General features: G+C 36.9%; 1 protein-coding gene and 2 long non-coding RNA genes across 12 annotated transcripts in view; 2 read left to right on the forward strand and 1 right to left on the reverse strand.

Annotated features, from left to right (window-relative positions):
• Nucleotides 1–14225, reverse strand: part of CNTRL (centriolin) — an 84496-nt gene that overhangs the window by 45347 nt on the left and 24924 nt on the right. For 5 of the 10 annotated variants that reach the window (XM_058694317.1, XM_058694320.1, XM_058694315.1 and 2 more), the window contains 6 exons: nt 11493–11549; nt 9467–9586; nt 8700–8928; nt 6971–7080; nt 4768–4962; nt 606–759 (listed from right to left, as the gene is read on the reverse strand). In XM_058694317.1, the coding sequence (XP_058550300.1) occupies nt 606–759; nt 4768–4962; nt 6971–7080; nt 8700–8928; nt 9467–9586; nt 11493–11549 (865 nt within the window). Of the gene's footprint in view, nt 1–605; nt 760–2351; nt 2370–2409; nt 2599–4767; nt 4963–6970; nt 7081–8699; nt 8929–9466; nt 9587–11492; nt 11550–14225 lie in introns of those variants that run through there. The other 5 variants (XM_058694319.1, XM_058694321.1, XM_058694324.1 and 2 more) reach the window with 5 other exon arrangements.
• LOC131491413 (uncharacterized) lies at nt 2688–8409 on the forward strand. Its single transcript, XR_009251437.1, has 2 exons — nt 2688–2776; nt 7749–8409. It is a non-coding gene; the product is annotated as an uncharacterized LOC131491413 (long non-coding RNA).
• On the forward strand, nt 9586–12341 carry LOC131491414 (uncharacterized). The gene is made up of 2 exons (XR_009251438.1): nt 9586–10667; nt 11952–12341. It is a non-coding gene; the product is annotated as an uncharacterized LOC131491414 (long non-coding RNA).

The raw sequence follows: 14225 nt of genomic DNA on the forward strand, positions 1-14225 counted from the left end.
CCAAATCATATACTGGGTGCTTACCATGTGCCAGGCACTTTACGAACACTACCTCGTTTAATCTTGCCAACAACTAATGACTGAGACAGAAATAACTTGTCCCAGGCCACACAGCTGATAATGGCAAATCGGGGATTGGGATCGTTTTACACTACTACAACCTATATTATCTTCCTTTCCCACCATTATGGCAAAGTCACAATCTCAATCTGCATTGCAAATGTAGGTCCTAAATTCTTCCCATACTCTCCTTATAACTAGAAACTGAATGCCCTGGTGTCAATGGGCTCTTTGTTCCTGAAAGGATTATATGCTTTGAAAGAGAGTGACATGCCCCAGCTTACCATGATTATACACTGGCTTCTAGCCTACTGAATGCAATGACCTGACTCACTAGGAATCAATACAACAAAACTAAAATTGAATTTTTTTGTTTTTTACTTTTTACTTTGATGAAACAAGTATTTTGGGTACTCTGCAAATATTTCCCTATCAAACACTAGTACGAACAACTGAGGCATATCAGGATTAATGCCTGCCTGCGTGTCACTTGTCTTTTATTAATACTAGAACTGATTTACCTTAAATCTTACTTAAATTCTCACCTTCAGTAAGCTGTTGTTCAAGGTCCTTAATCTCTTCAGTCTCTTTGGCAATTCTAGAAAGTATCTCATCCAAACGGCTTTCAAGTTGTTTGTATTGCTTGTTCATGATGTCAAGTTGTTGTTCTTTACCTCTTTTCTGAGCCTTCATATGGCACTGAATTGGAAAAAAAAAAAAAAATTAACAAAGTCCTGAGTTCCTTATACTCTTAAAAAAATAATAATGCTTACCATTTCTAAAGGCAGAATGGAAAATAAAATGTAACGTTTTGAGTCTATTTGTGTCAGGCCTTGTGTTGTTTTCACACAGTGGTTTTCATTTAAACCTCATGATAACTTGATCTGAAAATCACCTCCATTGTACAGATATGCAAATTGAAAATCAAGGAGATTAAATTATTTTTCCAAGGGTACAGCCACGAGGTAATGTAGCCAAGCTCAATATTCTCTGCAGGGCATTAAAAACCAATTAAAATTGGTTTCCAAAATGTTAACTGATTTTTATACTCAGTATATAGCCATAGAAAATGAGTGTATTCTAAAATGTTAACAAGAATTATATCTGGGTGGAAGGATTACAGATTTTTTTAATGAATATTTTTAGTACTAAACATTTTGTAATAGACAATACCTTTTTAATCAGAAAAGCACATTAAACACGCTTTTTAAAAAAAGGTTTCTTAGGGAGAAACAGAGACATGGAAGAAATACTTACTTAGAATTCAAGTGTATTTTTGATTCCTTAGACAAAGAAACACATGATTTTTAGGTTCGATAAACTGGTAGCTAAGACCTACACCATTCAGCCCAGTCACTGTCAAGATGGAGGGCCACACGGAGGCACACTCCTCTACCAAGACATATGCCCCTGGTGGAAAACTGAGTTTTCCCATATTCACACAGCCACTCACACCCCGAGAGCCACCGCATTAGGGAGCTACTATCAACTGAAAACTGGATTGTACTTCCAGGTGGGCTCAGGGAAGAAAAAAACAACTGAGAATCAATGTCTGGCTTAACTCTTCTTTTTACATGTGAAAACGGAATCTCAGATCTACCAATGACTTGCCCAGGTCTTCCTTAGAGGCAACTGTTCATGTGGAGACAAAATAATTCTCCAGAGAACCTTTGCCCTCTCACTGACATCCTCAGGGCTCCGGTTTGCCCCCACGGGATCAGAGGAACAGAACAATAAACCAAGAGAACGTTAGCAGGAGAAAGAAGTGTATCACAGGCCGAAGAGCCAACTCCAAGGCTCTCATGGCTAATACCCATTTGATTATAAAAGAACATTTCTCAATTTTAGATGTCTGCTGCCACCAAAGCCAAGAAAGAAAAGTCTCTTCATTTTTAAGGAACAAGTGAATGAGAGCCTGGTCAGATGGTTTTTGTTTAATAGAAACTTGGTGGAATTTTCAAAACTTTTCTTTCTCTGCTCTCCTAACACCAATCTGAAATCTTTCTGGAAAGGTAAGTGCAGATAACAGCTTAAATTCTAAGTACATTTAGAATTTGTATGGCTCAAGAAAGAATTAAAACAAAAACAAAAAACTCCTGCATTCATGTCTCTCTTAATAAACCTTTAAAGTTCACCATTAAAAATTCCACTGAAATCTCTTTACACGCAGGGCAAAAAACCCAAAAAAGCTCAATATGCCAATGATTTGCATTAAACACATGGGAGCAAAAGTAGATTCTGCGATTTTCACAACTGTGGCGCTCACAAGAGTTATAAAAACAGGAACTTACATCTCTGACTCCTCCTCCTTTCAAGTCTTTTGCAGAGAGAGAGAGAAAAGGATCATACCTTAACTTAACATTTGTCCTGTTAGAACTGAGCCGTTGAGAACAGGGAAACTGTGGGCGGAACACTTTCTAAGGCTGTTTTCAAATTCACGTGCACTTCCCTCTCTGACAGCCACATTTTTGTCATCGGCTTGGAGTCTCAGTAACTTCCCAGGGCTTCAAACCACATTCTTGGCGGAGAGTGAGCGGCAGCCCAACCCATCCAATCACGAGCAGCCTCTGCGGGCAGGCCCCACCCTCCGTGCTTTAAATCACAACACAGGAAGCTTCCGAGGACCAATCACGCACAGCCTTTGCAACAGATTACTACAGGCTAATTCCCTACAGAGAACAGTCAGTTACCTTTTGCTTCCACAGGGCATTGCCAGGTAGGGAAGAACAACACAAATCTTCCTTTATTATGGTTGCTGCTGTGGTGTTTGTGCCTCTACCTATGAAGTGTGTGTGTGTGTGTGTTTTTTTTTAATAGCTAAAATGGGATTTGATTTTTAAATAGTACTTTTTCCTTTAGAAACCTAGTTAAATGCTTTCGTTTGTTGAAAACTTGCCTAGGTTTGGCTCTTAGCTAATTTTAAAAATAATTAATCCCTGTACACCTTTAGTTCCTTTGTGGGGAAAGGGTCATTGTAGTAGCATAGCATGGGCTCAGCCTCTTCCTAAAAAGGTGAATTTAGGAAATCATTTCATCTTTTAAAATCACACTTTCATCTTATGCAAAATTTTTAAAAATGTCCTCAGCCATATGGACGCTGTGAGAAAGTTCCTCACCAGTATATGCAAAAAACCCCAGCATAATGGAAAACATCATTGGCACTTAATGTATTTGTTTTCCACCAATCACAGACTGACATACTGTTTTCTAATCTCTCAAAAACTTTTACTTTTAAATTCTATTTGCTACGTAGAAAAATACTCTATCTGCTTAGATAATAAAACTTAAGTGGATAAAAGTCTATCCACACCTATAGAAAAGTATGCTGGGATCCCACTCCTGATTCCTTCCCTCTTGCTAAAATGTTTATATTTTGTAGAATGTGAGGAGCCTAAACCTAGCCAAGAAGGTGACTTTGTGCAAAGCAGAAAAAAGACGCTCCCTCAGGGTGAACAAATTAAAAAGAGACATCCTCTGGTGCTTTGGCTAAAGCTGTAACCTTAAAAACTAAGTAGCTTTAACAATACCAAAAAGGAGCCTGGGTGGCTCAGTTGGTTGGGCATCTGACTCATGATTTTGGCTCAGGTCATGACCTCACATGGGGTTCAAGCCCCATGTCTCTGCTGCCAGTGCAGAGACTGCTTTGGATCCTCTCTCCCCCTCCCCTACTCTCTCTCTCTCAAAAATACATAAACTTAAAATATATATATTATTGACCATATGACATATTACTGGAAAATCTACAATTTCGCATAAGGAAAATTCTTTAAAATAATTAAGTCCTCTTTTACTTTCAATTTTACTAGTCTTAAGCTTTTGTTAGAAGACACCTTATGTCTGTGAATGATAAGGTTACCTCTTCTCAAAATTATCTATGATATTTTATTAAAATGTTTAAAAGGATAAATAACTTAACAAATATTGAAAGTAATTACAGTGTATTGTTCTTACCATGTCAAATTCTATGATATCTCTTAATCCAGAGATTTTAAACTTCCTTTAAAATATAACATTATTATTCAAAGCATACCAGTAAAATATGCAGGAATTTTTTTTTTACTTCCTTTTTTACCAATACTGGGTAAAATGTAAGCTATTACTAAGACTTCTCAAGACAGAGACAACTTAACTCCATCCTGCAGCCACCTGCCCACCTACGGCCACATAGGAGGACACACTCTAGAAAAGTGTTTCCTTTTTTAAGGAAGAAACAAAACAATATGAAACAAATAGCTTTAGAATATTTGCATAAAGGATTAATGAGGTAGAAAAAGGATTCTGGACCCTTTTCAGCTCTCCCATCTCACCACCTTGTTCTTAAGAAAATAAGGCAAGAAAAGAGAAAGGGTAAAGGTTTGGACAGCACCTTGCAGCAGGTTTCTCTTGATTTGAAATACAACGAAACTCAGTCACTTAAAAAAATAAGCACCATGCATCTATCATTCTATTAAAAGCTATCTCCTTCAAGCCTTAGGTTTTGTTTTCAACACAGTGATAGACACACACACACACACACAGGTATAAAATACACAACCAGATATATATGACAGACACACACATCCATAAACATATATATCACTCAAATCTGTGCATCAAACTCAAACACTTTCAGAAAGAACTCTGGGGCTAAAATGAAGAGACATAATTTCTAGATGGAATGATATTCTAGTCCCCATAAAACAAGCCAAAATCTCTCCATTTGCTTACATGTTTTGGGTCTCTGGAATCCAGGCTATCTAGGGCTATTTGCAGGTCCTTGATCTCATTCTGCTTTTCAGCAATTTCTTGCCTTTGCTTTTCCATCTGTGTTTCGAGATCCACAACTTCTTGGCGTAACTTATTGAGAAGCTGTATCCTACTACCCAACTGCTTGAAAAGAAGATCTTTCTCTGCTTCTGAAATCTAATCCCCCACACACCCCAAAACAGAATTAACAGAGGATAGCAACAGTGATTTACAAATTTAAAGACGGTGATTTCTAAAATTCTAAAAGGTATTCTGTGCTCTACCAGTTTTTTAAATAAAAGCTAATGTAAAAGTCATCTAGGCATTCCATTCATTTTATACTTTTATGCTTATTACATGAGGAAAATCTCACTTTATAAAAGTTTATGAAAACTCATAATAGGTAAAAACGAAGTTGTCATTCAGTATAAGCAACTCGTAAATTATTAATAATAATAACCATAACATTAATGGTAGTTGACTTCGCCCTTACCCTTGTTACTAGCATGTCGTCTAAATTATAGTGTAGTGAAAAATGTAGGCTTATATGTACTCATTTAAAATAATTTTTTTCAAGCACATTTTATAAGCATCCATGTATTTCAACATTATACACATTATTTACATCTATCAATCTATTTATATAAGCTCTGGCCAACATTTATTATAAAGCATTCTTTTTTAATTAGTAAGCTCCTTCTTGATGGCTCCCTTCACCTCAGGTCCCACTTCCAACCCATTTTGAAGTCTGATCAGTTCACTGCTACATTTTGCTGACAATCAGTGTGCATTCTCTCCGCATCCACCGTCACCCTCCTGGTCCAAACCATTGTCATCTCTTGCCTGTACTCAACAACAGCCCCCTGAGACATGGGACACATCCCCATTCTTTCCATTTCCCTCACCCCATTTTGCTCTCATGCAGTAACCAGAGTGACCTCACAATAACACAAATAGGATTAGCCATTCTAACTTCCTAAAGTCCTTCAAAAGCTTCCCATTACATTCCGAATAAAATCCAAACCCCTTACCACAGCCTGTGAAACCGGTTGTTTACTCTTTACCCTGATCTTCTGGAACACTCTCCCTCACTCCACGGAGCAATCTCTAGTGTCAAGGTCTTTGTGCACACTCTCACTTCTGCCTGGAATACCTGACCCCCTAACTCTGCCTCGCTGGCTCCTTGTCGTCCTTTGGGTTTCAGCCTAAATGTCACCTCCTCAGAGAGGCCTCTGTGGTCCTCACAATCTAAATTATATCTTTTTTACTGCCTCTCCTAATTTTCTATTTTTTTACTATAACACATTGTTGTTTAACTATATTATTTTTTTCCTTTTTTTTTTTTTCCTACTGTTTATTACCTATTTCCTATGCATGTGGGAGGGAAACATACCTGTTTTATTCATCACTCTGGGCCCAGCCCAGACAGGGACTAGCATATAGTAAGCTTCCAATAAACTTGAATCAATTTCGAGTTAGTATATAATTTTAAAATCACAATAGTGTATCTTTTAAAATAATCTACAATTTGAACTTCACATTCTTGCCTTACCTACTGTGGTATGAATGCAGTTACCATCATAATTTTGAAATACTGCTTTTTACAAGTTGCAAATAACTGAAACCTTTTACACACTGAAAAACTGTCAAAATACTTCCTTTTTAAGTTTCTCCCTGTGCAATCACATTATGGGTTTGAGCTGCTTACTTCTGCATGACAAACTTTCCGAGAGTGTATTAATTACTTCTTTTTGTTCACCATATTTTATATCATTGACATTTTTGCTGCTTGTGTTTGATAATGTTCATGTATAGTAGAGATGTCTTCTGACTCTTAACTTAGGTCCCAGGATCTTAAAGGTGGGTAGTGCTTAATCAGATTATAACAGATACAACAGGAAACAGCAACTTCCCTGGGTAAAGGAGACACTTTCCTACTGAACACGTATTTTTACATAAATTAGACGTCATTTACTTCTACGTACTTTATAAAACACTAATAGGATGTGATCATGGGTGGAAGGAAAATGTAATTGGAAAATGCTAGAACCAAAGCTGACTCTGAAAACTGTTACACCATAATTAATTAGGCAGCACTGATTTAAAATGTTTTACGTGGTTATGAAGGGAGAAAACCTTTAATATTTTGCATTTCCTCTTGCATTGCTACTTTGCTTTTACATACTTTTTTAAGCTGTATCGCTTCTTCCAGTTGTTTAAACTCCTCAGTAGCTCTTAAAATTTGTTGTTCTGCCTTTTCTATTTCATCATGTAGTTCTGATAGTCGAGTTTGCGCTGCAAATTTAAAAACCATGCAGACAGACACAAGAAAAATCTTGAATTCTCAAATTTCTATGAGATTTTTTTTCTTCACAATACCCACCTCCTCCCAATTAAATTGTCATTCTAGATCACAGAAATTAAAAAAAAGTAATTTCTTATGACAGTTTTCCTCTCAGTTAATCTCTAGTTTCATCATAGGCTACAGGACTATAATTGATAATTTGTAAAATTCTTAACATTAAAGGGGCTTTACTTGCTATGTCCAATAGTAAACTCTTTTGAGCAAATAAGGTTTTTATTGATAGATACACACTTCTTTGTCACTAAGTTATAATTAAGTTCAAGCTGTAACAAAAACCCTGTATTTGAGGTAATTATTTTATGATAGGGCTCAAAATCAAGAAATTCACCACTGAACACTCTTCCAGCTTGGGGTGGGGGTGATCTCCAATCAATTACTCTCTACCTCAAACTTCTAATTTCTCTGTCTCCTTCCCTTCCTATAAAACTACCTCCTATAAAACCATGAGCCCCTTGAAGCTAGTCTACACAAATATCTGATTTATTTCTGCTTTCCTCTTCCAGAACTTTGTACAGAGTGTATGAGATGGATATCTCAGGTCTCTCTTCTCCCCTCTCCAAGTCAGTCTCTCTACTGGCCTTCCCTGTTTTCCATTTAGCTACCAACCAAGGAAAGATGAGCTACTCCACTGGATTGTTAAAGAGCCCCACCATGGACCATAATTACTAAGGGGATGCATAAACTCAGTTCTGCTTTCTGCTTCCGTATCCATGAAGCCCATCGAGTAAGTGGAGTTTGCCATTAGCAGGGTCTCTAAGTACCCTTTTGGATTGACTTCTTCCTCTTTGTGACTTGCCAGGAAGTGGTAAGATCCTTTCAATCGGATGTTTTGGGACAGGTTAGGAAGAGTCAGAAGCTGGTCTTAGGCCCAAGCCTGAGGAGGGTGCACTGATCCAGCTTATCCAAAGTACTGCTTTAGGTTTTGGCTACATGTATAGTAATCAGTTAAGTGTACTTGCTACAATTATGACCAATTAGCCTTTGAGTGTGCAGCTCCAATGGTGAGAAGGACCTGCTGGCAGGTCAAGATTTAATCATTCTTGGATCCCCTGGACATACTGCCACCAAATTACTGTCAAGAACCCCATTCTTCAACGTAACAGGAATTATTAAAAAATAATTTGCTCCATGAATTACTACTTTTGTTTTAGGCTTTTCATGTAAACAACACCACAGTAACCTTCAGCATGATTACTCAAAAGAATTGTAAAACAAAATTCGCCTATATATCCAATCTTTTTACATTTGTAAAGAATTTAGGGGCGCCTGGGTGGCGCAGTCGGTTAAGCGTCCGACTTCAGCCAGGTCACGATCTCGCGGTCCGTGAGTTCGAGCCCCGCGTCGGGCTCTGGGCTGATGGCTCGGAGCCTGGAGCCTGTTTCCGATTCTGTGTCTCCCTCTCTCTCTGCCCCTCCCCCGTTCATGCTCTGTCTCTCTCTGTCCCAAAAATAAATAAAAAACGTTGAAAAAAAAAAAAATTAAAAAAAAAAAATAAAAATATAAAAAAAAAATTAAAAAAAAAAAAGAATTTAAAGTAACTTTTGTTAACCTGCACTTATTTTTTTTTCTTTGTCTTCCAGTTGTATGTCCAGTGGCATATGGGCTCTCAAGTTCACGTGCTCATTTTTGAGTTGTTCCCCTTCATCTGGCTCCATCCTTACGATCTTTATGGTCTGGGCATTTGGCATAATGTAACTCTCTGTAGTGAACATATTTCTCTTATATCTGGATTTGCCAATGTAGGGACTTTCATCTGGGGTTTTATCAATTTCGACATACTAAAAGCAAAATAAGTAAAGATTTATGGTTTAATAAGTAACTTCTAAGCAGCCAGGTAAAAAATATATACTTTTTTTTTTTAATCTTACCCTTAACATACCGAAAAAGAACTAAAACAAAAAATGGTCTCAAGGTGTTCCTCTTCCCATCCTCAAAGAGTGGGTTTAGCTTGGTTGATTAAAGAACTGCCTACAGGTATGTGATTATTAGCATTGCTTAATCTCTCAAATCAGAAATTTCAGTGTTTTATTTTGGTTTCTTAGCTGATATGTAAGTAAAACCCCACCTAATAAGTGATAATAATTGACTTTTTTATGAAATAATATTATGATATTCGTTGGAATCACAGATTCCCTTGGGGCTTTTTACCTTTTTTGGAGGCTGCTTTAGCTTACTGAACCAAAAATTCACTGTTTCAAGCAAAATATGTTTACTCTGAAAGTGGAATGTCCCTTGAACATTTCTTTCCACCATCTGCCTCCCCCCACTCCACTCCCTGCTGGCTTTAACTGTGGATTACTAAGAAGTTTAACTCACCTCTGATGGATAATAATTTAGTGGCTCAAATTTGGCATCAATTTTATAAAAGGCCAATTCCTGTTCCATCTCATACTGTTTTTGACACGCTCGCATTAGTTCCATGGTCTTCTGTTTTAGCTATTGGTCCAATTTGATATGAAACAACATACAGTGTCAGTAAGTTAGTATACAAGTATGATGGTATGGCAAGTTCTAATCATAGCTAATAATTAGATTGTTTTAAACCTCGCAGCAAATAGCAGAACACTCACAGCATTTTGTTTTCATTCTAAAGGATTATAAAGAATGCAATATAAAATTACCACTTCATAAGAGATCACATAAAAGACCTTTGAAGTTTATATGCTATTTCAGGGTATAAAGATTTAATGAATAAAGATTTAAAAACTCATCTAAATTTGCTTTATCTAAACGTGAAAATAATTCTGTATCAATTATTTTTATGTAATCTATTAAGTACCTGCTTCCAGATTTTCCAATAATTAACACTAATTTATTTAACTTACTCTACAATTTTAATAGCAGCTTCAAATTATGGATGGAAATGATATTTGGGATTAATTACAAAGGAATCAGAAGAAGGAGTGAGAAGGAGGAAATTAAGAGACTGGTTTTAATTGTTGTACTGTTGTTGCTGTAGTATCTCAGTGTTCTGAACATTATTCTTTGTAATAGAGGATAAAGGATGTAAATAATGTCAATCAGATCCCAATATGTAATATTACATTTTTAATAAAATAATTCTACTATAATTACGGTTTACTTATTCTTAGAAATTGTTAGAGCTAGAAGAAAAGAGATCATCCAATTTAATTCTCTGAAATATAAGTAAAGAAATTGAGTCCTAGATTGGTGAGCTGACTTGTCAAAAGTTACACATGAGATTAGTGGCAGATGCTAAATATTTTATTAACTACCACTACGAGCCCCCTTTCTACTAAACCAATCCGGTGAGTTCATTTCAAAGGTCCGCTAAGTGATTTTTGTCTTTTTTATTTTTTGACAGGGTCTGATAGTAGTACCAGACAAAAACATGCAGAAAAACTTCATTAATATAAAAATGCAAGCTGAAGAGAGTAAGACATAAACAGACAGGAACATTTTACAAGGCCCAGGAAATCAAAGTCGTGCAGGATTTAGCTTACAGTCATCTCCTGATTATCCATCAAAATGGAAGTAAGGCTAACTGGGATAACAGGTAATCTTGATCAAGTACTCACTGTATGGGAGACACTGTGCTAAGCCTTTTTTACGTGTGCTGTCTCACTGAATCTTCACAACTACCCTATGAGATGATAAAGGCTGCACCAGGAGGCTAGATAACTTGCCCAATTGTACAACTTGTAGTGGAAGAGGCAGAGTTCAATTCCAAGTCTCCTGGATTTCAAATTCAACACTCTGTCTGCTGCTGCAGACATTACCCACATTGATGTTCTCACTGAATGCTCGCTCTTAAGTCCCTGAATCTCAAGAAGGCAACTCACAACCAACAGCATCAACTAATCTTGGGCTTCTCTTCCCAAAGAAAGATCATTGGCAGTAAGGCCCAAACAAAGGCAAATGTGACGGGATCCATGGACAATGTAGGGACTTGTCTCTGCAGGCAAATGATACATACTCTGTGCATCTTAAAATTACCTTTGTGTCTCTTATAGAGCTAGGCGTAGCATTTAGTAAGCATTCAATAAATGTCTGAAGAAATGCATAAATGAGAGCAAATGAGGAGTCTAAGGACCTGGAAAGTAAGGCTAGTTACGGTACTAGCTGTGGATAACCAAGAGTTGACTGCAGTTAACATATTTACCAATAAGAAAAAGGATACAAATTCTTTCCTTCACAAATTCACAGTCCTATGTAAACATCAATTAAAAAAATTACACACACACACACACACACACACACAAGCACATTTCTTGAGAAGGCAAGCCAGATTCAACACTTAAAATGTACATAAGCATATTAATACAAGGTATCATGCAAACCATGAAAAACACAGTGTGCAATTCATCCCTGAAGGAACTACCTTTAAGGAAGAATAAAGAATCGGCAGAAAATGCTCTGCAAGAAACCAAGACAAGGGCTAAAAGGAGAAAAAAGCAGACAGAGACCATCACCTGGAGAACTTTAGGGAGTTAAGCTGTAGTTAAATAGAAGCTGCTCTTGACTGAAAACTTACCTTAGGAACATAATGTTATTAGAACCTGCACCATTCTTATATGGACACATTTTACCATCATTCTGACTAGGTTACAGATGTACCACTTTCCATTACCTATTAATTCAACTCAAATTATTTTCACCTGTATTACCTTACTTGGTCCTCACGACTCTGTGAGGCTGGCAGGACTTGCAAAAAGACAAAGAGTAATATTTACATTAAAGTTAATTAAAGTTAATATTTGTTGGTGGCAGGAGAAGGGGACTATTATAGTTTAAATGGCACCAGAAGTTTTACTTCATTGTCACTACATTTCTTTTATAGGCTAATTGACCTGCTACCTGAAGAATTACTTTATGAAACTGGAAAGCATGATACAACTAAAGAAAATATTATCACCAAATAGTCTGCAGAAGATAATGGAAAGTGTTTTTCAAAAGTAGGCTCTTAGAATAAGATCCAGAATTCTTTTTGTAACATAGTATAGTCTTTTGGAATAATGAAAGAAGAACAGGCAAATACATATGCAATACTCAACTCTCCAACAACTAAACAAAAGTGAAATTAAAGCAATGAGATTCTACTTTTTTCCTATCCTATTTACACGTTCAAAATAATAATATCAAGTGGGGAATTGGGCTCTTTCACTCACTGCTGTAGAAGTATAAAGCTGTTATAAGATTTAATGTTTACTAAAATTTAAGATGCAAATTACACAGTAATTCCACTTGTGATTTAATTTTTTTTAAATTAAAGAAAGAGAGAGAATGAGTGGGGGAGATGGGCAAAGGGAGAAAGAGAGAGAATCTCAGGCATACTTCACGCTCTGTGTGGAGCCCAATGCTGTGCTTGATCCCACAACCCTGGGATCATGATCTGAACCAAAATCAAGAGCCAGATGTTCAACCAACTGAGCCACCTAGGTGCCCCTAAATTTTTTCTTGAACTCATAACCCCAAGACTCAGAGTCACATGCTCTACCAACTGAGCCAGTCAAATGCCCCAACTTGTAGTGATTTATACTAAGGAATTACTATTATGAACGCATAGGAATATACACACATGGATTTTTCTCTGTATTATTGTTTCTAATAAAAAAGTGGAAGCAATCTAAATATTCATCAATAAGAGTAGGTTAAATTATGGAGTACCCATATAATGGAACACAATACAGACTTTGAAAAAAATAGATTTGTGTGTACGTGTGTATGCACATGTGGGTATGTTTTTTAACTTGGAGAGCTATGATATACGTTGTTTTGTAAAGAATAAGATGCATGGGGCACCTGGGTGGCGCAGTCGGTTAAGCGTCCGACTTCAGCCAGGTCACGATCTCGCGGTCCGTGAGTTCGAGCCCCGCGTCAGGCTCTGGGCTGATGGCTCGGAGCCTGGAGCCTGCTTCCGATTCTGTGTCTCCCTCTCTCTCTGCCCCTCCCCCGTTCATGCTCTGTCTCTCTCTGTCCCAAAAATAAAAAAAAAATTAAAAAAAAAGAATAAGATGCATAATCAAAAATACAGGAAGTTTCTTTTTTATCACACAATATTTAGAGGTACATATATTCAATTACATATACATTACATAATATTCTATAAGCATAGAAAACAAAAAGAATATATATTAACATCCAGGGAATAGGGAAGAGAAAGAGTGAAACCTTCACTGTCTACTGTATGCATTTGTGTTGTCAAAATTTGTTATGATAAATATATAATAACTTTGTATGTAAATATGTTTTTAAATGGTTAATGGTAAAAATAACATCATAAGAGCAATGTCTTCTAGCCAAAAATAGTGAACAAAAGCCCAGCAAAAACGGTTGACAAATAACATTTATTCACAGCAAAACATAAAAAAGATCAGTAACTCAGGAAAATTTATTAAATGTTCATAAATACCAAGTCAAAGTCCTACCATAGTAAATATTGTTTTTTATATATGTATTTTATTTTTAAGGTTTATTTTTTATTTTTAAGTAGGCTACATGCCCAAAGTGGGGCTTGAACTCATGAACTCAAGATCAAGAGTCATGTGCTCTATTGACTGAGCCAGGCAGGCGCCCCTATATTTGTTTTTTGTTTTTAAGTTTATTTATTTATTTTGAGAAAGAGAGAGAGTGCATGTGCGCATGCTAATTAATGGGAGAGTGGCAGAGAAAGAGGGAGGGAGAATCCCACGCAGGCTCCTTGCTGTCAGCATAGAGCCCAAAACAGGGCTTGAACTCACAAACTGTGAGATGATGAAATCAAGAGTCAGACACAACTGACTGAGAGACCCAGGTGCCCCTATATTTGTATTTTTTTTTTAATTTTTTAAACACTAATCTTTATTTTTGAGACAGAGAAAGACAGAGCATGAGCGGGGGAGAGGCAGACAGAGAGGGAGACACAGAATCGGAAGCAGGCTCCAGGCTCTGAGCTGTCAGCACACAGCCCGACGCGGGGCTCAAACTCATCAACTGAGAGAATGTGACCTGAGCTGAAATCAGACACTCAACCAACTGAGCCACCCAGGCACCCCCCTATATTTGCATTTTAAATACAAATGCTAAGTGGTGGCCCAAAGAGTGCACTGCTAAAATAAAACTGATCGTCACAAAA

The sequence above is a fragment of the Neofelis nebulosa genome, chromosome 12 (assembly GCF_028018385.1).
Source record: "Neofelis nebulosa isolate mNeoNeb1 chromosome 12, mNeoNeb1.pri, whole genome shotgun sequence".
In the NCBI taxonomy this organism is placed as follows: Eukaryota; Metazoa; Chordata; class Mammalia; order Carnivora; family Felidae; genus Neofelis; species Neofelis nebulosa.